Here is a 26,672-nt window from a genome sequence, read left to right as displayed (position 1 = left end):
TTCTGTCAATTTACCTCAATACAGCTGGGGGGAACAGTTCTAGTCTTTATTCCTAATAAAAATCACGCAACTAAAGAACACATTACCTTGCTCCAATGCTTAATATTTTATAGTACCCTAATATAACTCTCAATCTCTACCTACTCCAAAGTTATATTTAATTACACATGAATAATAAAGTTATAATAATACTTCTCTTTTCCCTCCTATTCATTTTTAAGAAAAGGAAAGCTAGTATACCATTTGGTGTTAAAAAAGAAGACTACAGTTGGAAAACGGAACTTTTCTAAAGGTGTGAACATGGAAACTAAATTCCCTGTATATGAGTTTCATAAGCATGAAAGTTCACTTCTGCATTTCTTCCACAAATATTTACCAGGCCTTAAGAATACAAAGAAGAATAAGACATAGTGGTCTCCCACCCTCAATAACTATGGATTAACCTCAGCAAATATTTGGTCTCCCACCCTCAATAACTATGGATTAGCCTCAGCAAATATTATTTTAATCCTGATGACAAGCAGTACTCTGTTCAATTCCAACCAATATACAATTTGGGGTAATATTATGGTAATTTTTATAATGAACAATGAATTATTTTTATTAAAATCATATAGTAATCAACTCTAGGTTTATACATTGGGGTTGTTATCCACTCCTACTAGTTCACGAAGTAAAAAAAAAAAGGACTAGGTCGCTAGTTTTTCAGTTTGAATGACTCATGCTGGACCATCACGTATGTTCTTATGGAATAGACAGTAAGAGAAATCCCTGAGAGTAAATTGGACTCGATTCAACTTCTGGGATAAAGAGAAGGGGAGAGAGGTGAATTATAAGCAATATGGAAATAATCTGTATTTACTAGTAATATTTCTGCATTTCTTCACCTTATATTTTTCTCTTCCTAAATTAGAAAGGGATTCTTTCTCCACCTTTCTCCGTTCTCTTTTCCTGTCTTGCTAAATCACGATGAGACTTTAGAAGGGATTAGAGAATCTGATGGAGGTTTAGATACCAAACTTCCCCTGTATCAACACTAATCATACCCAAGTATAGGAGCGCTTCTCTCTGTAATTCAAGGCTGCACTTTTTGTTCAGGAGAAAAGGTGGCATGTATACTCGTGTTTACATATGAATAGCACATATTTTTAAGTTTATCATTCAACCGGTTTTCATTTCTATTTTTAATGCCAAATTCCCAAAAGCCCACATTTTGGCAAGCATGGTAGAAAGTGCTTCATTCACTTTCTGGTTCCTCAATTACTGAGGTGCACCATTCTTCATCCAGGAACAAACTCCACTAAGTTTCAATCTCTTATACCTGCACCTCTATTCTCCTAGAAGATGCTGCCGATCCTATTCAAACTCATTTGAGAGCAAGAGTGTCAAAGAGCTGGAGAGAGCTACCCCCATCTTATCTGCCACCAACTTTTACACAGACTGGTCCAGGTCTTACCATACCATTTCAAACATTCTTATACAAAGGTCAGAAAAGATCTTTCCCTTGTCTATTTTACTGTGAGCATGTATCTATTGCTTTCTGCTCTGAGACATAACAGAGAAGGAAAAGGATGTTTTCACTAAATTATTAACATACTTTCAACCTCAGGTTTAAGGAGGTAGGCATATGAAAGTAAGCGCTTAACTTCATATCCTCCCACAGGACAAGAACAAAGGGGAGCATAACATTTCCCTAGAACCAGAAATTCTTATGGATTGGGGTCAACTAAATTCTTTATAAGCACTGGTGACAGCTGCGACCTTAAAAGTTTTCCTTCATTTAGGAAAAAAAATCTTAACCATCTATTATACCAAACAAGATAATCATACACTGAGTTAAAAAAAAAAAATACTCTCCACAGCTGACGCACATTACCCAGTGGGAAAGGAAGCCACGTACATCGCACATTTCCCTTTTTAAAGTACGTCTAGCCAATTCAAGAGTAACACAACACATAAAGTCTAACAGCACATTATTAAACTTCCTCTCGGTATAAATCAGTTTAAAAATGAACATACACGTTAGAAAACAAGAAAACACTAAACTTGTGAAGCTCAGAAAGAAGCCAGGGATATTCCTTTTAAATATGATCTCGGTGGTTAAGAGGAAATGTCCGATGATGTCATCCCTAGATACTCCCTAGTGATGAACACTAACTACTGGTCCTTAAAGGGGGACCATTTTCCTGCAAACCGTGGCAGTCGCTGAGCTTTGCTCAAAGACTCTTTAACCAAAGTCAGGGAAGAGGGGTGTCCGCTGACTCGGGCTAGAAATCAGGGAGGAGCGCTGGTCCCCAGGCCCCCAGCCCCGGCTCCCGGGATCGCAGGCGGCCAGGCCTGGGGCGGGCGGGGAAGGGCCTGGGAGCGGCCCAGCTGCACCTGCTCCTCAGGCAGCCGATGGCCAGAGGGCGGGACGGGGTCTGGGGGTGGTTGTCCCCCATCGAGGCCCAGCCCGGCCTCTGGCCCCCCGGCGGACTCCCCGCCCCCCACCTCGCCCCGGTTCCCGGAGGAAAAGACAATACATTTTAACGCCATTGGAGCTGCTGCTGTGCTGCGACTGCTGCTTCTCCGCCTCCGGGGGGTGCGGCTCTCGCCGCGGTTCGCCCGGCGGCTCCGCGGGCTGCAGGTGCGGGCTGTCGCCACCAGTGGCCCCGGGCACCTCGGCCTTGTTGGCGTCCGCCATCCCGCCGCCGCTGCCTCCGCCTCGGCCGCCTGAGCTGAGGGGCTCCGAGCGCGACAATGGCGGCTGCCGGGGAAGCGGTAACGGATCCCGATTTGAAAAGGCCCCGAGCGCTCAGTAACCCAGATCTCGCGAGAACCGGTCGAGACTGGGCGACTGGGAGATAGTGTGTGCCGGGTGCGGGGGGTGGGAGTGCGGGGGGAGGGGAGCCATGGGAGCGGGGGTCAGGGCCGCCGTTGCTGCAGTCGGCCCTACACCTGCCTGGGAGGGCTGGACCAGTCCTGAAAGCCCCCGGTGGTGGTGCCATGTCTGCCCACCAGCCCGCCTGTCGCTTGGCACCAGTGGAGTCTTCGCTTGCAAAGCGGGATTAGACACCAAAGCCCTAACACCCAGACTGTTCAATTCATTCCAGGTAGGGACAGTTAAAGAACACACCACTTTGCATCTTTAAAGACTTCTTGCAAGTCCTCAGACTCCCTTTAGAAATCCTTTGAATTAAACAAATATAAGTCTCTTGCCATTTCAATGCCTAGGCACCCTTCGGACATTCCATAAATAGTTATTGATGACTGATTGCATTTCACCAAAAGGAATGACTTTGAATTTCTTTGAAGATTATTTGTTCTTAGGAGTGAGGATTTCCCATGAACTCAGCTATCAGCTTAGTAAGAGAAGACTGCAGTTTTTCTCTGGACATCAATCAATGTGGGGAATCCATAATTATAAAATATCGTCTACTAGATGGGCTAATAATGGACGTTTGAGGTTTTGCTTGTGTGTTTATTGTATACTGATGGAAATTCTATATGAAGTAGTTATACACTCTCAAATTTAATTGTCATATGGAGTTTTAAAATATAGTTGTAGATTTTTCCCCTAAGTATGAAAAGGAAACCCGTTAAATTTAATCAACTCCTAATTCTCAAGTACTATAATCTTTCATACTGACATAAACTTTTTCAGCTGAAAAGTTTAAATGCCTTCCCAAATGTTTTTTTTTCATAAAGAAGCAAACATGTACAGTTTAGTTACTTTGCAGAATATCATACACATATCAGTGGTAAAGTTATAGTTCCAAATATTACTCAAATAACATAATTTCATCTTCGGCTTTTCAATGTGTAGTTTCCTACCCTCTACCAAAAAATACCAAGTTCAGCTACTTCATCACACACACACACACACACACACACACACACACACAATCAGAACATTTTAATGATGAGAATGCTATTGTAGTTGCTGTATAAATTGTTTCTCATTCAACTCTGAGACATAAGATTTATAATCGCAGAAAGGGTATTCAATTGTGACAGACAAAATCTGGGTTAGAACCCCAGCTCTGCCTCTTTTTGCCCATAACTCCCTGGGCAAGTCACCTCATTTCTCAATCTCTCTACAATAAATAAGGATAGCAATACCGACCTTACAGGATTGAGGTGAGGATTAAAAGAAAGCACTTTATGTAGGAAAAAGTGCAATATGAACATAATGTAATATTACAATTCTCTATCTCCCTAAGCTCAGCAGGGTTTTAGTCAAAGACAAGCCAAGTGATTTTTCCCACAGCACCAAATTATAAGTACTTTCAAAATAGTCATCATTCTGTTATTCTTTTGCTATTGTTGAACTCAGTATGAAAATTGAACCCCACCATCACCAGTACAATATATTCTTGCAAAAATCCTTTAATCAACTCAATGCAAGATTTTTTTAAGAGGCCTTTATGCTTCAAACAGAGTAGTAGGTACATGAGGAATACAAAAATTAGTACAGCCCTGTTGGTAGAGGGCCAATGTAAAAAGTACTATTTGAGTGCTATAATACAAATAAAAGCAAAGTATAATTAAAAAATTATTTACAAAAACAGGAGACTGGCCCACACGCCTTAGTTTGCCAATTAAAATATTCCATTAAAATATTTATCTTGATTACTGAGTTTTAAATTTTGTACCCAAGACAAACGCCTCACCTGCTATAGCTTAGTCCTAGTCCTGATAAAGAGCAGTGGGTAATTCCTACTGAGAGATTGGTGAGGGCCTTATAAAAGAGATGGACCTCAAAAGACAAAGAATTAAGGCAACTTCTGAAGGGAAGAGAATGATTAATCTTTACCATTCCATCTGACTGCTCAGTAGATTGATCTTTCCTTCCTTTCTTGCTATTAATTGCAAAAGATAAAGAAAAAAACTATTAATATTCTGTTGCTGAATTCCATTTCTGTATTTTCTTGTCTTCCTCTCTACTGTTTTGTTTTGTTTTGTCTTTTTTGAGCCGGAGTCTCGCTCTGTCGCCCAGGCTGGAGTGCAGTGGCGCGATCTCGACTCACTGCAAGCTCCACCTCCTGGGTTCATACCATTCTCCTGCTTCAGCCTCCTGAGTAGCTGGGACTACAGGCGCCCGCCACTATGCCCAGCTAATTTTTTGTATTTTTAGTAGAAACAGGTTTCACCGTGTTAGCCAGGATGGTCTCCATCTCCTGACCCTGTGATCTGCCTGCCTTGGCCTCCCAAATTGCTGGGATTACCGGCGGGAGCCAGAGCACCCGGCCTTGGTTTTTTGGTGTTTTTTGTTTTTTAGTGCATGTAGGTACATTGAAAAATTCTTAAGTGATGCTCAAATTCTTATTTTCCCATGATTCACATTGCAAAAGCATTATCTTTTGCAATTGCACAAAATATATTACTGGTACAACTTCACATAATCACTTAGTTTTCTTTCTTACAAATTAGAATGCATGTTTATGTGTGTGTACGTGGTGGGGATAGGGAAAAAGCTATTACACATATCTAGAAATCTAATCCTAGAAATCACAAAATATTTTCAATTAATATCTTAATATATGTATCACTTAGGAACTGTATTCATCTGCTAGTAACAATAAGTAGAAATAATAGTGTCTTAAGCAAGGTATACATTTTTACTCTCTTAAGTAAAATGAATGCAGAAGGAGCATCCCAGAGGATATATAGTAGCTTCACAGTCATCATGGAGTCAGGTTTCTGCTACCTTAATCTTTCACCATCCTAGTTTGAGGCTTCCATTCTTAAGGTTGCCCTATGACCCAAGATGGCTGCTGGAGATCAAAGCACCTTGTCTGCATTGTAGGTCAGAAGGAGTCCAGAAAAGAAGGGAGCTATCCAGAAGTCTCACACAACACTTCCGCTTATGGGCGAGAACTTAGTCACATGACACACTCAGCTGTGGGGGAGGTTGGCAAATAATTTGGGGGCTGGGCTTACTGCACAGGGTTCTGTTACCAATGAAGAAGAGAATGGATGTCATCATTCTTCTTTTTTAAAATTTATTTTGTCTTTAAGAATTAAGTTTTAGGGATAATAATAAAATTTTTTAAAAAAGAAACCAGACAAAAATGGTGGCTAACATTGCTATGGTCACAACAGCTTCTAAAAATACTTCCATATTTGTGCTGATATTCTAGCCCTAGAATTCATAATAAATAGATTACCTTCTCTGCAGGATTCAGAAACTCAAAAAAAAAAAAAGAATTAAAAGGCAAAGACCAACAATATGAAGTAAAACAAAAAGTATAGTATAATTTCTAAGTCAGTTTGCTTCACTATATAAATTAAATTGCTGGATTTGAAGGCATGAAGTTTCTAAACCTTACAAAGTAAAAAGTTACCTCTGTAAAGCTTAAAAAGGAATTCGTAACTTTTTAAAATACTATGGGTTATATTTGAAATCTACATGTGTATTTCCCTTTTTATAAAAAGTTCATTCTGTGATGAAAATGTGGACATTGGTTACTATCAAGTAGAAAGTAAAGTTTAATCTTACTCTAACAATTAGCTATTTACCATTCTCTCTCTTCTTCTCTTTTCCTCCTTTCTCTCTCTCTCTCCCTCCCTATCCGTCTATCACCCCCCATACACCCTCATGACACCACCGCTCTGCTTACTTTAGGAGTCCTTTTTTTTTTTTTTAGCATTTAGCATTCCAAAAATACATCCTATAGAAAGGTCTCTACCAGCTAGCTAAGTGAAGTTTAGAATTAAGACAATTATCTGAATAATCCAGGCAGAAACTCCACTTTTACCTCAATTATTCAAATAATTCAGAAAATAACCTCCATTGCCTTTAGGCATTGCCATTGGATTTCTGTCTGTGATCCTCCATTTCATGAAACTAAACAGCAAAAACTGTACCTTATTACAGCCCTTTTCCTCAAGGGTCACACCATTCCTGATAGCTGCTTATGAGCCTAGTTTGTTGAAAGCTATGATTTTTCAGTAGCGTACTAATGTGGTATTTTTTCATGGTGTATTGCAAAGTGGCAGATTGAAGTGATTTCATGTTATTATGTTTCAATTCACAAAGTGTTTAAACATGCAGAATATATGTGTGTATATGCAATATGCAGTATGTATATAAACAAGATATATTTCCATGATTTTCATTTCTAGCTATTTTTATCAGTCAGGAAAAGAAAGCTTTGGACTCAGTCAAACACTATAGATGTTTCCTCTAGGAAAGGATTTAATGCACAAAGTCTTAGAGGCTTATACAACAATTAGTAAGGCTGAGAGGGCAAAGGTCCAGGAGCTATTGGGAAGAGCAGGAGTCACAAGGAACCATGGCCAAGGATCCCTCTGACCTGTAACAAGGTAAGTCTCAAGACTTCCTTGTGCCCAGAATCTGCTGACTTAACATTCCATCTGCCGTTTGCCGATACCCACAAAGTTACCTGCAGCCACTACTGAAATTGATGGCTTCTCTTTCCCTGCCTCCTTGCAAATTTTGTAACAGTGCCTCTCCTTGGTAGAATTTAGGTTGAAATACTATTAGCAACAGAGTTTGAGAAATGTCTCATAGGAGACAGAACTTAGAAGGGCGAAAATGATGCTGTGTCAATAGGTAATATTTCTCACAGTTTCTAAACCATTTGGCATGCTTTCTGAGGTACCTACATATGAAGGAGACAGTTACCCTATGTGTGCAAGCGTGCTGTAAAAAATAAAATCGGGTCAAATGTTTTAAAATGTGTAAATTATACATAGAAAACAACAACCTATGAACTGAGAGATCTCAAACCAAAAATGCTAAGTGGAAGCTCAGAGGCATGGCATTATAGGCTGGCTTATAAAGCAAAAATGAAACTTTAACTTTTACGGTGACTTGTTATTACCATGGAGGTTTTCAGACAACAGATTGGTTTAATATTCATCATCTTATACCATTTTTGGAAGACAACTTAAGTTTTACTTACAATTTTCAGAGGTATTTACAAGAAATAACCTAAGTTACTCTTACGTAGCCTAACTGGTTTTGTCTGCTCAGAGGATTCTCAAGCCTGGTCTCTATTTTATTTTGTTTTAACAATCCATTCATTCATTGTGTGTGCTGGATTTAAAAATCGCCTGAACTTCTAAATAAGATAAAGTATGTAAAAATACTTGTGACTTATCTTATTCTCTTGACTCCATTAACAAATCTCAATTGTAAGTTCCTTGCAATATCGTTCAGGCTACTAAAGAGACTGCATGGTAGTACTGTCAGTCTAGATGTTCTGACAGTCCCAACGTTACAGAGCAAATGTAGGCTTGCATAAGTGTCCATGTACTTCAAACCAGATTTCTGCATCAGGACTCTGAATATTTCTGGAAACTAGTATCAACAACATTTCTGAAAAATCAAACCTTATTCTTCCCAAGTGCCTTTGCTTTGAACACTATCTAAAGTCCTGGGGACAGTCACATAAGAACTACTGTAGACTAAAAAATTATTACAATTAATCAGTCCTCAAAACATTAGGCTTACATTTTCTCCTCAAAAATCTTCATATTTTTAAGTACTGTTTTAGATAATAGTCACTAACTTCGATTTATTTTATACTGACTTTTAGGTAGTATTGAAAAAGAAGGCCCCTCCTTAGTTCTTTCTGATTGTCTCGTATAGTTGCCTCAAGTGCCTTCACATCTCACCAGATAAATGTTCATTCAGTTTAGCTTTGCTTAAATTATGAGAGGTGTGGCTTTTATTTGGCTAGCCTAGTTTTAGACATCTGATACCAAGTATACAAGTGTTTATTCTTTAACAATGCACAGAACCCTGAAAAAGAAAAATAACTCACATTCTACAAAATCATACATTAAAAATAACTGGCAACTTAAGAAAATGGAAAGATAAGCCACAGACTGGAATAAAATCTTTTCAAAATGCATATCTAATAAAGAACTTATATCCAAAATATATAAAGAACTCTTAAAACTCAACAATAAGAGCACAAGCAACCCAATTAAAGAGTGGAAAAATCTGAACAGACACATAACAAAGAAGATATGCAAATGGAAAATAAGCATATGAAATTATCATTAACATCAGATGTACTGGGGGTTGAAAATTGGAACAATAATGAGAAACCACTATATATTATTGGAATGGCTAAAATCCAAAACACTGACAACACTAAATGTTGAAGACGATGTGGAGCAACAGGAACTCTCATTCATTACTGGTGGAAATACAAAATGATGCTGCCACTTTGGAAGACAGTATGGCAATTTCTTACACAGCTAAATATAGTCTTACCATAGAATCCAACAATCATGCTCTTAGTTATTTGCTGAAACGAATTGAAAACTTATGTCCACACAAAAGCCTGCACACAAATGTTTATAGTATTTTTATTCATAATTGCCAAAAATTGGAAGTAATCAAGATATCTTTCAACAGATGTATAGATAAATAAACTGTGGCATATCCGTACAATGAAATATTATTGAACAATAAAAAATAAATGAGCTATCAAGCCATGAAAAGTCATGAAGGAAGCTTACATGAATGTTGTTAAATGAAAGAAGCCAGTTTGAAAGGGCAACAGAGTCTATATGACTCTATACATACATTCTGGGAAAGAGAAAACTACAAGACAGTTTTCAGATCAACGGATTCCAGGGGTTTGTGAGGGGAAGAGGAAGGGATAAATAGGGGATATTTAGAAATGTGAAACTATTCTGCATGAAAATATAATGGTGAATATATGACATTATACACCTCTTCAAAACTCATAGAACTGACCAACACAAAGAATGAACTCTAGTGTAAACTGTGTACTTAATTAATAATTATGTAACAAAATTGTTTTATCAATTGTTAACAAATGTACCACACTAATGTAAGATGTTAATAACAAGTGAAACTGTGAGAAAAGGGATGGGAGATATATGGGAACTTTCTGTATTCTCTGACTTTTCTGTAATCCTGAAACTGCTCTAAGAAAATTAAGTCTATTCAATAACAAAAATAACTGGCAATATTTAGGGAAAAAATTATGTTGGAGAAAAAAGTGTAAAACTTACATAACATCACAACCATAGCACTACAAAAACATTTACAAAGCTAAGAAAATGCTAGCACAATTAAAAATAAAAGTTATGATATATATATTTCAATATATTTGGAACTTCACAAATTTGTTTGAGTTAAGAAAGAATGATGGGATAAGTAAACTAAAGATTGAGTTACAAAAACAAGGACAAATGCACAAAGATCAGGAAGAATTGTGCAATAAGCATTTTCAAGACAGATCATGTGGTCAAATTAAGCCAAGAGGAAAAAGGAGGAGTGAATGGGTGTTGTATATAGGACTACTTTCCTCCACAGCTTACTGCCTTCAGCTGTGTTAGTGGACTTAGAGTGCAACAGCTTTTACTTGGTAGTCAAAACATTAATGTATTGGGGAAAATCATGTGTAAAACAGTTGATTTCCACATTCCGTTGACATTCCTATTTGCCAATTATTTTTTAACTGAGTCCTATTACAGAAGCATACATTATGTTAGAAAACTGCTCTTGTTTCTCTATCTTTAGCAGAGCAAAATAACTTAAGCTAATCTCTATATATTATACTGTAGTTATGGCTCACACATTCGTGGAGATTGTGCCCAAGGTACCCTCTCATACTCATTAGATTCACCAGTGAATATAGTAGAGGGCTTAAAGTACACTTTAAATGAAACAATTGAAGGCTTATGGGCAGTAAAACTAAAAGTAATGAAATGAAACTTCATTTAAACAGATCACTCTGAACTGAAACATTTAGTACATTTTTCTTTGCAGAAAAGTTTACCAGAAAACATAGCATCTCATTTTCAATGGGACTCATCAACCAGACCAGCATTAGATCATTAACTACACTAAAGTGTCATCATGCTCAATTCACTTAGGAGTCCACATACTTAGACCATTTCTTCACTGTTGACAAAATCCCACACAGTCATTTTCTAATCAAATCTAATTATCCTATTACTGTACTCTCTAATCCTATTTCAGCACATTCAGCCTTGGCTTAGTTTTGAGATATCAGATGGTAAAAATGACCTAAAGGAAGATCTCCAAGGGGAAAAAAATAGAAAACTAAGAGGGTGGTTTTAAAATATGTAGGAGTTGGCCGGGCGCGGTGGCTCACGCCTGTAATCCCAGCATTTTGGGAAGCCAAGGCAGGTGGATCATGAGGTCAGGAGTTCGAGACCAGCCTGACCAACAGGCTGAAACCCTGACTATACTAAAAATACAAAAAAAAAAAAAATTAGCCAGGCCTGGTGGCATGTGCTTGTAATCCCAGTTACTCAGAAGGCTGAGGCAGGAGAATTGCTTGAACCCAGGAGGCGGAGGTTTCAGTGAGCAGAGATTGAGCCACTGCACTCCAGCCTGGGTGACAGAGGGAGACTCCATCTCAAAAAAAAAAAAAAAAAAAAAAAAAAGGAGTTTAAGCCATTCAATACTTCATTGTAAAACAGGGAATGAGATCATGTACCATTCATTTACAGCAGATTTTTTAGTAGGCTCTTTGGATTACCTTGGGATTATAAAAATGAACTTCCAGAGATCCATGTCCGTGAATACCTGAGCTGTGAGCAAAACATCTGTATATATGTATTTTTAGGAGGAAGGCATATATTTCTTAGTGAAATTTCAAAATCATTCTTATTCCTCCCCCCAAAACAATGATTAAAACTGTGTATGTAGACAAAAAAGACATGGGTAGATAAAAATAACACTCAAATACATAGGAATTCATTTTTTGAAAAAAAAAAAAAAAGGTTGACTTTTGAATATAGCTAATTACCTAACATCATCTAAAGCCAAAAAGGCATTAGATTAATCTTAAAAAATAGTTAGACCAAAACTAATTTATGTTTGTCTTTAATACATGTTTTAAAATTTCACATTTGAAAGATATGCTATCCAATATTTGAATCAATAGCAATATTCAAATTAAAAAGCACAGCTACATTAAAATATTTTAGTTAAGGAATAGTAATCAAACAGCCAAACAAGATATAGATTTTTCTGAAAAGTTGAAAGTAACATGTTGGCCTAATAGGTTGAAGAGGTAAAGGTGATCTCACTTTGCAAAAGTTGAGCGCAAGAAGTCAACAAGAGCCAGGATGGCAAGAATTTATGCAAGCTAAATTTTCCTCTGAAAAGAATCCTGAGCTCAGTTGTTAGAGGAAATTCTTGTTTTCAGTTTCCTTGTGACAACCTCATTCTAGAATATATTCATTAGAGTCGGGCTATCATGCTTTCTAAATTCCTATAGTTACCATGTCTTCTAACAAGGTGGACAATTAACATTTCCAATCTCTGAGATAACAAAAAGTCTTAGTCATATAAGGAACACTATTTAGAGTATAAAAATAGCAATAGGGTAACAAAGAGGTTTGAAATTAAGCTGATCTATGATTATATAAACTGAAAAATTTCTTCTGTCATCTTGACATTTTAATATTTCCTCATTATAGTTTAGATTTTTATCTTCATAGCTAATTAGATGATACATTTTCTGTATTTTAGTATCCTATTTAGAATAAATTTATAAAACAACCATATACACTCACCCAATAATCAAAAAGTAGAGAAATTTATTTATTTACTCCACTTCTGATTTTATGAGGACATTTACATGAGGTCACACATTAAAACAAATAATTAAAAGAAAATAATATTACCATTACCTGAGAAACCAAAATTGCAGTAGTTATGGTGACAAAAACAAAAGAAAAGATATAAAAGGCTTAAGGTCTTATATAGTTATTCATTTTCAGCTGTTAATTTGACTCTGACATCCCTAGTAACTAAAATAAATGCTAACTTTAATTAGTTACATGATTTTCATTGTATGTAAGAACAGAACATACCACTTTACCCTGGATTGATTTAAGTGAGGAAGAGAGGTATGAAAGTTCAATTCATTAAACTGGTATTGAAAGAAATGCTTTTGGGGATATGTCTATGAAATCTAAATTTCTTAGGCATCTTTATATAAGAAATAGTAAGTTATATGTTGACCAAGACTTTAGTAACAGCTCTGTAGTAGATATAGAGCAGGTTGTGTAAGCTGGGAGCTGTTTCATGTAGAATTACTGTATATAAGCTGAGAGCATAATGTCAAAGCACAGTAAAGGCAATTCTGTTCGGGGAACTTCTAAACAATGCCACCCACATATTTACCTTTCTAATAACTTGGATTGTTCTGAAAATAAATCACAGATGTTCCAGAAGTATAGATAATCCATGTGTGCTTTAGAAAGTCATTCATATATTTCATGTCTTTCAGCAATTTTTTTTGTAAAAGTTGGGCAGCAGATATTGGCAAGGACCTGAAGTAGAAGTATTCTGTGTTTTATCTTTTTGCAGTTCTTCATCCCTTCTTTGGCAATGGCTAATAAAATAGGAATAGCATGTTAATCTGTGTTTGTATAGAACTTTGTAGAACTTACCATATTATTTTGCCATGTATCTCCTCAAAGGCAGAGACCAAATCTCATTTATCTTTGTATCTCAGCATCTAGCAAAGAAAGTGGAACCTAATGGATTTTTAATCCATTATGCTTTCCTGAATAAGCCATTCTGCAGACTTTTGAGAGCATCATTACCTTTCATATAGCTTGAAAAAGGTCAGGGTCATGCACCAACTAATACCAAGGAAGCTAATTTATAATCAATGCTTTCCTCTGGCATCAATTCAGAAACATTAATGGGAAACACTAACAACCTTCAAAATGTAAGCATGTGTGTATGATGTCAATGACATGACAAATCAACATTCACACAAATGATCTATGAAACAAGAACCCTATTCTACCTTTCAAACTAAGTGAGAATTAGATCTGTAATGTCCAGATTTTAAAAATCAGCTTCATGGGCATTTACCATGGAGCCATATTTCAAGTCATAAAGTGACAAGTCAAAGTCTCCAACCATGATAATAAATTATTGGAGTGGAGCTCATACATCTGCAGCAGAATCAGGTAACTTACTTCTGTTCCCTTGAGCTTGGCCTGCAAAGAGAATGAATGATTGTAGATCATAGTATGGAAATACAGAGTCAACTATACCACTGGTCCAGACAATGTCAAAATCAAAATCAAAGCATTCAAATCCATAAAAAATTGTTCATACTGTACAGATAAAATGTTTACATGATTAGTCTCTGAACTAATTTTGAATAAATTATTTTTGTAACAGTTTGGAAACATACATAGAATAATAGATGGAATAAAATGATCTCCTTTCCCACAATCTATGACTGACTGCACTGCCAGAATACAATATCTCTAGCATCTTGCTACTTTATTTTTATTTATTTATTTATTTTGAGACAATGTCTCACTCTGTCGCCCAGGCTGGAGTGCAGTGGCACAATCTCAGCTCACTGCAATGTCCGCCTCCTGAGTTCAAGCAATTCTCCTGCCTCAGTCTCCTGAGTAGCTGGGACTACAGGCACCCACCACCACACCCAGCTAATTTTTGTATTTTTAGTAGAGACAGAGTTTCGCCATGTTGGTCAGGCTGGTCTTGAACTCCTGACCTCAGGTGATCGTCCTACCTCGGCCTCCCAAAGTGCTGGGATTACAGGCATGAGCCACCACTCCTGGCTGCATCTTGCTACTTTAATTGGTCCCAAAACTAGTAATCTCTGGCATCACCTAGGAATTTGTCAGAAAACACAATCCGAGACCCAACCCCACACCTACTGAATCAGAGTCTGCATTTTAGCAAGATCGTTGGAGATTCATATGCATGTTATATTTCAAGAAGCACTGTTCCAGCCCAGAGTGCTAATAAAGAATGTGGCCCTTGGCAAGCTTAAAAAGGGTCAATAAAACCATGGCCATGGAAATGTCCCTAGAAGAAGATATGTCTTTCAGTCTTTCATAGAGGGCAGTTAGTTCACCTACATTTTAGGACATCTTAATAGTTTCAAATCAAAAAACAACTTTTAAAAAATGCGGTCTTATATGAACTCCCAGTTATACATTGCCCATTTTTTTGTAAGACCATTACATTTCCTAAATCAGTAAATACTCTAAATAATCATAAAGTTTATCTTCACTTTGTTATTGAATCTAGTTACACTTACATTATGTTTTCAACTTATTTTCTTTAGATGAATGTCCCAATTCTGTATCTACATTTCCCCCAACCACTCACAGTCCAGTAGTTATAAGGTGAATAATTAAGGTTGTAGGGAATCTACCAGTGATTGCAACTTGTAGGTTCTGGATAGAGTAGCAAAACATAAATAGAATTGGGAACCCTATAACTGAGTTTGTTGAAATGACCAGACCCCTAAAATAAGGATAAAGAGCAAGGTTTCTGTTGTTTTTTGTTTTCCTTTGCTTTGCTTTGCTTTGCCTTGCTTTCAATGTCGGTTAGGTTTAGAATCTACATATTCAACACTGTTTAGAAAACGTACCTGGCAGCTATCTAAGGCTTTATCAGAGCGTTTCCTGGCTGCTATTTTGTTGTCTTCTAGCTTGTGTTTGGGAGCCAGGTCTCACCACGCACCATTTCAGCACTGCGGACAGCGCCTAAGCGCCTTCTCCTAGAAACGGAAGAGGTTTCAGTTGTGTTTGTGTGGAAGAGAGAAGGGAAAGAGTAGAGGAAAAGAACTCCAAACGACACATTCAGTCTCCAGTTAAACTAATACACCTTTCACTCCTGAATTTTCCTTACCGGATAAGAAGAAACATGTAAGAATTTACTGCCTACTGTTCTACTGAAAACGGCTGTCACCAAAGCACAGCAGAATGCCCGCGGCACAGCCAGGAATGCAGCAAAGAGCAAAACAAGGATTTCAGCAGTAAATCAATTAAACCCTCACTGCCTTAGTAAACAAAGATAGTGATGAAATCTAGTTGCTAACCTTCAGGGTTTGTTATGAGAAAAAAAAGGAGCGTCTATTTTTTTCTTCCTCTTTTTCTCCCTCTTTTAGCAGAACTGAAGAATAGATAGAGCCTGTTGCTGCTGGAGCTGATTCCCTTCCCCTCTTCATCTCCCACCTCCTTTCAGTCTCACATACACACACAGACGCTGTCACAGACACACGCGAGCGCAAATATTTACACACTGCCACACCGAAGAAATCCATGCACGTTTTCCTGCAAACACGCGCGCGCGCGCACACGTACTTCGGCGGGCGCTCACGTCCTCTGCCTCACCGACAGACACAGACATTTACACTTCTAGGCCAGGAAAGCGCTAACCAGGATCCTGTGACTCTACGCAGGTTCCAGAACACGCCTTCTACATTGTTACTGAACCGATCAGCGAACACAGACAAACGTGCCAACACTTAAGCCTACTGGCTGGACTTCATCTCCATGGCAACAAGCATGGAAGGTGAGACATCGCTGTCTGCGAAGTAACTTTCTCCCCCTTCCCTCCGCATTAACGGACAGCGTTCCAAATGCAGGTCCAGACGAGAAGGATGTCCTCATTCTCTTGTATTTCTGAAGCAAAAGAGCGGGGGGTGGGGCGGTGGGTGGAGGAGCCAGTAGGTCTGATAAGTCCAAATTCTAAAGGGGAAACAGCACCCCTAATGCTAGCACCACTGCTGATGCGGCTGCCAGGCGGGGGAAAAGTGTTGTGTACGTGCAGATTGCTGATGCTTTTCCCATAATGTTTTGTAGGAAGTTTCCATGCTTCTTAGGTTTAGTGCGTAGAAAGAGACCTGGAAACAAACAACGCAGAATGATGATGATGGTCTAGGTTTCTTTAATGAGATATTTGGAGAATTTTCAGACCACGTTTCCCAGTGCGTTGGAAGGATTGAATGTCAGAGTCCTTGAGCCATCCAAAGATTCTCTTAAGAGAGAAATTCTCTTAAGGTTGAAATCTGAGGGTTTAGGGGTGGATTCTGGCAGATCCTAAGGTTTGGGATCTCTGGAAAGCCCTGAAATTTATGCATTTCACCATGATGAAGACATCTAGGTTTGTAATTTAAGGTTTTCCTTCGATTCCAACACATTTGATTCTTAATGATTAACTACCTCTGTGCAGATGTGGTTTCAATAATGCTTCTTTTACTGCGATATAATCTTTATATTTTGTGTGGGGTGTGTATATGTATGGAATGGTTCATTATTTTTTAAGCTTGGGTTTTCTTATATGTCTTATTTCATGAAATTATGAATGTCATCATTAGCAGTAGAGATGATTGTATCTAATGACCAGTGCTAAAATACTTTCTACCTAGAACATCATATTCCACTCTAATAGTTATTATTTCAGGTTTATTGTTTGGAATACCATTACTAGAGAAATAAACAAGAGGAAAAACCTGTTGATTAAAATAAAACACAGGAGGTTCTTTCTTTAATGGGTACACACTTTTTAACATTAGTTTCTGTAATTGTGCATTGTTGCATGATTAAATGATTTTATCTGAAAGGTGTATTTTTATATCTCTAGTAAGGTTATTTCACAGAAGAAATAAACATCACTAACAATATTCATGAATATGAAAGGCTGCATATCAGGTATAAAAATACTATCATCTTTGCTTAACTACATATGATTTGTAAGTACTGATCATAGGAAGACTTTGTTTTTTACTTACTAGTTGCTAATTACAAACCAACTTCATGAGATTTGGGCTATTTGATATCTACAGGAATACCCTTGGCCCAATCTTATGACTCATCAGTACTTAGAAATCTTAGTGCCTGACAATTGCCATGAAGGAAATGTGCTTTCAACCAAGTTACTCATTGCCAAAGTACCTAACCATTTATTCCAGTGAATATGGCTCAAGACAATATTTTATCATTTGCATCAGTAGTATTACAAGATGCTTAAATATTTTAATCATTATATATATATTGATCCTGATATTTAAACTGTGCATTGTTGATTTTACCCAATTTTGTGGTATAATATATTTCAAATAATTTTTACCACTACTCAATTTTACATTCTACTTATTTTTGAAAGTTCATTTTTTTCTTAACTGTTTTTATATGGATTTTTTTAATATATGGTTTTGTAACTTAATCTAAATTTTCTCAGATTTCTTTCTTTTTCTATTTCCCAGTAAACAGGATATTAAGATGATGCTTCTCCGGAGCTAGGCATCACAGTGTCTGTTGTGAAGAGCTCTTCCAGCAATTAGAGAAAGTGCAAATGCATATTTTATCTATAATTGTTGAGTATTTTGAATACCTTAGTAATTGTGAATGAATCAGCTTTATAACTGGAGGCTTTTTAACAATATTTTGTTATTAACAATATTTTCATATCATATTATGCTCTATATCAATAGAAAAGCAGAAGACTTGGCACACTTAACAGTATATTCTCAAAAACTTTGGATTTGGTGTTGAAATGAGACAAGTAGTTCATTTCATAGAGCAAGTAAAATGGAAAGTTTGGCCAATTGTTTGAAAAATTTAGGCCTGAAATACTGATTTTTCAACTGCTACATATATGGTTTAAATTACCAAAACCATCTATTTGCTGAACACATTGTTAGGCAATTGCTTAACTTTTTACTTCTATTTGCTTGTGTAGGCACAGCCTGCAGCAATGGACAGACTTTTTAATCAGCCTTTGAATATTACTTTTTCAGTTGCTCTCCTTGACCTGTATTTTGTTTTCATCTTTAGTATAAAGCATACTTTTATGATAAATATAAAAGCCTGTTTTCCCTTTTAAGACATTAATAAAACATTTATTCTTTCTCGACCCATTTTTTTTTTGTTAAAAATGGAAATTTTATAGTTCTTTGAATCCAGGTAAATTTACATAGCTCTTCCTTTAAAAACTGAATATGCAGTCATGTCTTCATTATTGAAAGTGATTCATCATATGATTTAACTTTCTGTACTGACTAAGTAAAACATTTTCTGTCAAGTTTATTTACCACCTGACTCCATTTTCTCATTACCCCTCGCTCCTAAATCCAATTCAATTTAGTGTCCCTCCTAGACTCTCAACTAAATTTTTATCATGATGAAATAATTCTGAATGCCAACCATAAGACCCTGTTTTTCAGTGCTTAGTTTCCATCACCACTGCAGAATTTGACACTGTTTGCTAATGCCTCCTTCTAGAAACCCTAGCCTCCTTTATTATAGGTGAACTTTCTGCTACAGATTTACTAATGATTCATCTTATATAACTCCACTAGGAGATCCTCCTTGTAGGGGAGGCATTCCCTGAAGCTCCTTGCTAGGCTTCTTCCATCTTTAATCTTTTCTGGTAACAGAAAATAGACTTTAATGGAATTACAGTAAAATTGCTCTCTGTCAATCTACAACAAGTCCATCTGGCTTCCTACAAGATAATATTTCAAATATTTGAGTCTACCTATTGTCTTCCTTGGTCTTCCCTTTCCTAGGCAAAACTCAACAATTCTTTTCTTCTCTTTAAGTTTTGAGCTGCAAATATTTCTATGTACTGGGCTCTCTCCATCCTGGATAGTCTTCTACACAAACATTATTTGACAACAATACCTGAAAATATTCTCCCCATCAAAAATTTTATGCTAGACAAAATGATCTGTATTAATTTATTGAAAGCTGACAATTGAGTGCCTACTATGCACCACACATGAGTACTACAAATTCACCAGGTCCAGAAATAAACTTGTCATTTACTTTCTAAGTCTATACTTTGCTCTTATTTTCTTTGTTTTGATTAATAAAAACACTATATTTACACTTTTCCGAGCTTAATAGTGTAGAGTCATCTTTGATGCCTCTCTCTCCTTGGGCCCACTACTTTCCAAATCCTATCCCTCCTAGTTTTCTAAATATCTTTCCAACCTCTACCCTCTTCCATACATCTACTCCCTAGTGGAGACCCTCATTGCTTCTGACCTGAACCATTTCTTTCCCATGATGCTGTCTCCCTCAAAATTATGTCTATTTCAGCCTCATCATCAAGCCACTCAGCCTTTAACCAAATTAATTTCAAACTCTTAGCCTGACAGTCAAAATATTTCACAATTTGGCTCCAATCTACATTTCCAACACTTTGTTTCCCATACTCCCCCTTGCCTGTACCAAATTGCTCACTGTGCTCTGAAAAAATCCAGTACTTTTCTGCCTTCATATTTATTGTCATGCTCTTTTCTTCTTCACAGATCTGAATCATTCTGTCTCTCAAGACTCAGTTCAAATACAACCTCTTGCAAGAAAAACTTTCCTGATCCCTCAGTGGGTGAAATCTTGATTTCATCTAAACTTGTTTATCCTTTTTGGATCTTATTTTTTTTCACCAAGATGTTGAAGATAATGTCGACACTATGTGGGTGTTGTGGGAATAAAATAAAATAATATATGTAACGCAGTATTTGATACACAGTAGATTTTAAATACTAGTTTGCTTCCTCTTCCTTTTTTATTGCTTTTTTAGAAGCCTACGTTGTTGTTTCTTTCCATGTGTGTACATGGCTTTTCTCCCTTACTAGTTGGAATCTTTTTGAGTAGAGGAGTCCACATCTACTAGAGCATACTAGCAACCCAGTAAATATTTTTCAATGAAAGTATAGTGAATATATGCAGTGTTACTTTATACGTGGCCTGACACATTATAATAATGTTATTACTTTCTATCATTTGCACCCCCATTCAATTTAAGACATTTGTTTTTATAAGCCACCACCTCATATCGTTGGCTCAGGCTAACTTGACTAATTGCAGCTTACAGATTTATTTTAAATGAATTGCCAAGTCATTATCTCCCCTGTTTGGAATTGGTGCATCTCCTTCCCTCCCACTTAAACAAAGGGCTTTAGAAGTGTTTCTATTAAATTTTATGTTCTAGCTTCAACCCAGAATTCTAGGCATCAGAATTGTTTTGAGTCTTTTTTCCATGTGCTATCATATTTCAGCCAAGCTTTGTCAAATTCAGTAAGCTTCACTTCAATATCTTCAACTTAGTCATTGATCAAAAACACTGAAAAGTATGTGTAGATTAAAGTGAAACCTTTGTAATACCACACTGGAGACCCATGTCCATGATTACAGAACCCGATATTTATTAGGGTAGTTCAGATCTATGAATCTACATAAAAACACTATTATCCAGGCATATCTCATATCTTCCTCACAAAGATATCATGGGAGACTGTTAAATGCATTGCCAAAATAACTAAACCATGTCCATGCTATTTCTCTGATTCATCATATTAGTAGCAAACTTTTGAAAAGGAAATGAATTGGCATTACCTATTAAACTCATGTTAACTTTTAATGACTTCTTAAATACTGACAAATTACTTGTTAAATAATTAATTATGGGTTTGCAACAAAGATCAATTCCGAGTTGCCAATATATAATTTTTACAATTCCCCCTTACTCCTCTTGAAAATTGAGACATTTGTCCATGTCCTTACCTCTGGCAGCTTTTTCATGGTCTGTAATTTCTCAAAAGTCTTGAAAGTATATCTCCAAGTTACAAATTGTCTGATCATGAGACTTTTAACTGATTTAATGTGGCTAAACATTATTCTACTAAAGTATTATCCGCTTACATTGTTTGATTTTTTTTGTCATTTCTAAAGCCCATTCTACATTGGTTAAAAAGACAGAAGTAGATTAAGTAGTTCTGCCTTTTTTTGTTATTTGATAGCATTAAACCATCTTGTACAAATAAAGGGCTTAATCTTATATTGGTCTATCTCTTGATCTGAACATATGGTATGTGAAACCCTTCCACCTCAAAGCCTTTGTAAAAGCTGTTTCCACAAATTTCAAATCTATTCCTCCAAATAGTTTCATGGTTCCCTTCTAGACATCATTCAGGGCAAATATTGTCTCCTTAGGGAAGCCTTTGCTGACCTCTTTAACTAAAGGAGTGCCACTTATCCACCATCATTCTCTTTCGCTTAACGTGCTTGCTTTCTTTCATAGCGTTTATGACTATGAGTACCTGGTATAATATATAGATATGGATATATAGAGATAGATATTTTTAAATAATTGTGTCTGTCTTCACCACTGGATGTAACCTTCAGTTTGGCAGGTGCACATTGTTATCTAGTTCACCACTGTACTCTAGTACCAAGAAAAGTGCTGACATCTAACAGATACTCAATATATATTTGGTTAATGAATAAATTAAAATATTATTATATGTTACCTTAAGTTCATTTAGCTCTTTAGATTTCTTAATAGCATTCTGAAAGTTTTTGGTCACTTCTCAGCATTTTCTCTAGTTATACTGCATTGCTCCTATATTTGTACCAATAATAGAGACACAGAGTGCTTATAAATTATGTTTAAAGCCATGAAATAGCCATTCATCTATTCCTCCAAGGTAGTATAAAAATGGTGACTTTGTTTATTCATTAACAGTGACTCTGCATATCTACTCATTCTTTATGCCCTTACCTGATTCCAAAAGCCTTTCAAGTATCTTACAATACCTTCTTAGTTAAGGGTAACAGTCAAGTAATGTAGAGGGCAGGGACAGAGGAAGAAGGAGTAATTATACCAGAAATCTTAAGCTAACCAGTGTCACTACAGTTGAATACAAAATTTAACCCTGTACTTCCTGGCACAAACTAATGCCAAAATATATGATGGCTATATACCTTTCCTTAGAAAACAAAAGGCAACTCCCAAGGTTGTTAGGAAAGATCTGTTTTCTCCATCTTTGAATACTAAAAATGATGTGAGTCTGAGAATGCTAAGTAAATTTGATAGAAAAGAACAAAAACACTGAACTCTGAAAGAGCTACTGAGTTTTTATACTTATTTTCAAATCCAATTTTTGAAATCAAATAAAAATTGTCTTTTTCATTTTAACTAAATGTATTTTCATGCTTTTTGGATATCTAAAAACTAGAGTTTTGTAAAAAACTTTATTTGAAGGACTTTATTTCTCAAAAAATATATTCTTCAATATATTTAGTTTAATTCAATTAAAATATTTATTGAATACCTGCAGTGTGCTGGGAACTGTGATCACTATGTGAGAAGTAATTATTTTCCCTTTAAAAATGATAAATAACTCATTAATTTACATATCATCTAAGGCTCTAGGAACAAAGTATCATTTGGTGTATGATGGACATATTATATTCTAAAGAATAAAAGGATTTTGTTTGTCTAACTAGGAAGATGCCTTGTTTTAAACTAATAGTAACAAATGACAAGAATGTTTTATTGCTGCCTCTAAAAAATGCCTCTTTTTGTTGCTTTGTTTGGTTGGTTAGTAGGTTTTAAGAAAAATAAGAGTGTAGTGGATTAATCACTAGTTAAGAGCCAACAGACTTAACTCCTCCAACTATCAGCTATGATACTGTGTCTGTGACTACATTATGCATTTTCAAAACACCTAAATAAATTTAGCTAACATCATAACTATAATCAGTTTAGGCTACTGCTAGATGATAAAGAAAAGAACTAGTTGAAAAATGAACAGATCATTAAAACTGCCCAGCTGCTTTAACTTTTGTGATGTCAATTGTTAAAGGTTGGGTTCTCCAGGAGCCAGACTCTGAGACAGAGGTTAGTTTGCTGAATTTTTATTGAGGACTGTCCTTGGGCTCAGCACCCATGGAAGAGTGGGGAATTAACCAGGAGTGGCCAGAAATTGAACTGTGCTATGGACCCAATGACAGTCTCCACTGACCCCATATAGAATTCTGAAGCTAAAATAGTTTTTTAGAGTTGTCCCCCTTTGATACAAGATGGCCATGCCTTTATACTATTATATAATCAATGATTTAGTATGGTCTTCCCTGGGAAGGGCCATGACTTTGGGTGAAGCAGCTCTCTGCAACCGAAGCAATCGGTGAAAGGGGCTGACAGCTGAAGACTGTTTGCTGGCAACATTCTTTGTTGCTGAGCAACAAGTCCTTCACTGAAGGAAATCTATTGGGAAACCATGGTGTCCATCAATAAACCATGTTTATTGCCTCCTCTTACCCACATATCCCATGAAATATCCACATGTTGTAGCCCAGCAAGGTTATGCTCTAGTAAAAAACTAAATGAACAAGCTAGTTGGCTGAATCATCTCCTTGGTCCAACATCTCCATAGAGAAACATCCTGCTATTCAGTTTCTCCATCCATTAAATAAATGATCCAGTGAGTGTATGGATCTTAAAAAATGGTTTTTAATTGACAAAAGCAAGAAAATTAGACATCTAGTCAGCAAAAGAAGTTCCAGCTAAGTCTCAGAGTCATTAGAGATTCAATCCAGTCCTCTATGCCTTTTACAGGATAAATACTACAACAAGAACTCAATCTTCAGGAAGATCATTCTCAGCCAATAAGTGTCCCTATATTTAAAAAACTAAAGTCTTTTCACCACACTATATTGATTAGGACAAAAAATGACTTAGTGGAAAGAAACTCAACAGGGGTTTGAACAATATTTTTTCCCTTTACTAAACAAAAAAATCAAACAATGAACATAAGCCATAATTATTGAATGTTTCTGCCACTTAAGGTTTGAGGATAGAGCTTTTTGTAATCTAAATCATTATAAAACAAAATATTGATTGATATTAGTTGGTGTATTATTTGCAGAATAACTTTGAAAGCTTACAAGGCCTGCTTTTATTACCCTCTTTCTTCTTCCTTACCTCCCATCCTTTATTCTGTCTCAGTTGTTTCCTGAAAATTCGGTCCAAACAAATCTCAAGGGTCAGTAATTTTAATAAATATAATTCTTGAAAATTATCAGAAAAAGCAACAATAAAAAAGAAAATACCAACAGTCTATTGTTTGCAGTTATTGGATGAAAAGCTATTTGGTGACAGTCCTCTCAAAAAAGGTGGCTGTACATTAGTAATTATTTGATTAATTTAAATTTATCTTTATTTGTAATTAATTCATTTAACTAACTTAAGACATCAAATGGGAAAAAAACCTATTTTGTTTCAGTCCAACATATACTTTCTGAACACTTTAGTGGTAGTTTTAGAATCTCAGCACAATAGGGACTTAGGAGTGGAAATCTTGTTGGGAGGGAGACTGGGGAGCTTGTCTTGAAGTTGAATTTGCAGAGAAAGCACGCTGTTTAACTTGGATTTTATGTTTACTTAGAGTGTTCTGAAAGCTAATGGAGATGGCGGGGAGGTGGCTAATGGCCATAGCCACTGCTGCTTATTACTTGCAAGCTGCTCTGTTGGGCACTGCCTGCATTAATGTAATTTTAAAAACATAATTCCTCTCTTTAAGAAATTGACACTTAGTGTATCCAGTGGTAGTGAAGGAAAAAAATGTAAATACATAGATATAAAACCTAAGGGGATGAAAAAGAAAGACATCATTATAACTGTTTAAAAGGATCAGAATCTATATCTGTCAAAATGGCACTGGAAATAGACCTTGAAGTATGGACTTTAAACAGCTTGAGCGGCTTATATGCTATGATTGTTTATATTATCCACCTACACGTGCAAATATGAGGTGAAAATTAGATGACAATTCAGATCAAAGAAGCAGCTATCTAACTGTCTAGCAATGAATCAAAAGATTTTAGGGCTGATAATTTGAATATTCACCTTCATACTTGACTTATTTAGAGTAGGTAGGCACAGTCTTATATGTCCACAAAGGAAATTCTTCAATTACAACATTTAGAAATAGGACCTCCAATGCTAATTTGATTCTAATCTGTATCTGATGATGTTTTCAAACATCTTTTGTGAGTTAAGTCAAGAAGGTTTGAAAAATGTCAGATTTTATTAAGCAACAACCTACCCAATACCATACAAGGGTAAAACTAAACTGATTCCAATTTTGTACCTAGGCAAAGAGTTGACTCCAGAAGGAATTGTGAAGAGCCACAACAATGTGCCAGTGAATAATGAGTAGTACCTACTGTGGCAACTCTTCAGCTAAGATGAGTGTCAACGAAGTATCAGCTTTCTCATTGACTCTGGAGCAAAAAACTGGCTTTGCTTTTGTTGGGATTTTGTGTATCTTCTTGGGACTTCTTATTATCCGATGCTTCAAAATCCTGCTAGACCCATATAGTAGCATGCCTTCCTCTACATGGGAAGATGAAGTTGAAGAGTTTGATAAAGGGACATTTGAATATGCACTCGCGTGAGAGTTCCAGCTATATGGTTTTTATGGTTGCGCCATTGGGACACATTCTGGATACAATTGTAATTACCTTGAGTGTGTGGGAGAGAGGCTCATTTTGTTCAGCGAATTCAATAAACATCTGTGACTAATTTCTTCACCATACTGTGTAAATGATAAACTATTGTTGGGATTCGTCACTTTCCTCTCTTCCCACTTAGAGGTGTCCAATGAATAGAGCATAAGGATGGCTGCAGCCATGTTTACCATCTTTATTCTTATCCTAAACAACTGCCTTGAATTTCTGCTTCCTTTCTTGTGCTAATAAACGGTGCTAAAGGCATCTTGTTCTCTCCGCTCTGCAAAGCCCAGGCACCCCCTCCACATTCCTGACTCAGACCCCTTTAGCTTTAGTGAGTCAGGTCTTAAACAGAGAATTTAGTCCAAAGAATAATCAAAATATTACTTGTCTAATAATAACCATAGGCCCAAAATGTTCACAGGTGAAAAAATATCTCAAAAATCTAACACCCAAAGCCTACAAGTAGTCACAGGCCCTAAAGGTCCCCAAATTTCACAGAGCTCTGACCCTCCTATCTCTTCTCTTTGTCGAATCTCTTGCAGTAAAATCCCATAGCTTGGAATCCAAACTAGATCTGCCTCATACTGATGCTCCCTCCCCTACACCTT

General features: G+C 36.5%; 2 protein-coding genes and 1 long non-coding RNA gene across 10 annotated transcripts in view; 1 reads left to right on the top strand and 2 right to left on the bottom strand.

The window, feature by feature from the left end:
* MYEF2 (myelin expression factor 2) overlaps positions 1-2,790 on the bottom strand; it is a 38,904-nt gene extending 36,114 nt beyond the window's left edge. For both annotated transcript variants that reach the window (XM_055279023.2, XM_055279025.2), the window contains exon 1: positions 2,523-2,790. In XM_055279023.2, the coding sequence (XP_055134998.1) occupies positions 2,523-2,683 (161 nt within the window). In that variant the 5' untranslated portion in view covers positions 2,684-2,790. The remainder of the gene's footprint in view (positions 1-2,522) is intronic.
* Positions 2,791-2,883: 93 nt separating this feature from the next.
* On the top strand, positions 2,884-26,145 carry CTXN2 (cortexin 2). 5 transcript variants are annotated; one of them, XM_055279030.1, is made up of 3 exons: positions 2,915-3,092; positions 16,218-16,330; positions 25,705-26,145. In XM_055279030.1, exon 3 carries the CDS (start codon positions 25,762-25,764, stop codon positions 26,005-26,007), a length of 246 nt encoding a protein of 81 aa, XP_055135005.1. In that variant the 5' UTR covers positions 2,915-3,092; positions 16,218-16,330; positions 25,705-25,761; the 3' UTR covers positions 26,008-26,145. The 5 variants fall into 5 exon arrangements, with proteins under 5 accessions (XP_055135007.1, XP_055135005.1, XP_063496789.1 ...); XM_055279032.1 differs by lacking the exon at positions 16,218-16,330 and having other exon boundaries at positions 2,884-3,092; XM_063640719.1 differs by lacking the exon at positions 2,915-3,092 and having other exon boundaries at positions 15,860-16,330.
* LOC134736847 (uncharacterized) lies at positions 9,038-16,187 on the bottom strand. 3 transcript variants are annotated; one of them, XR_010121233.1, is made up of 4 exons: positions 16,120-16,187; positions 15,405-15,533; positions 13,966-13,986; positions 9,038-13,367 (listed from the first exon to the last, which is right to left on the bottom strand). It is a non-coding gene; the product is annotated as an uncharacterized lncRNA (long non-coding RNA). The 3 variants fall into 3 exon arrangements; XR_010121235.1 differs by lacking the exon at positions 16,120-16,187 and adding an exon at positions 15,855-16,091; XR_010121234.1 differs by lacking the exon at positions 16,120-16,187 and having other exon boundaries at positions 15,405-15,848.
* Positions 26,146-26,672: the final 527 nt, after the last annotated feature.

Source organism: Symphalangus syndactylus, chromosome 5 (assembly GCF_028878055.3).
Source record: "Symphalangus syndactylus isolate Jambi chromosome 5, NHGRI_mSymSyn1-v2.1_pri, whole genome shotgun sequence".
Lineage (NCBI taxonomy): Eukaryota > Metazoa > Chordata > Mammalia > Primates > Hylobatidae > Symphalangus > Symphalangus syndactylus.
This window is presented reverse-complemented; position numbering and strand designations above follow the sequence as displayed.

What these genes read in the sequence shown, in the direction of transcription:
- CTXN2 (XM_055279032.1), top strand. Translation starts at nt 25,762, where the DNA reads ATGAGTAGTACCTACTGTGGCAACTCTTCAGCTAAGATGAGTGTCAAC.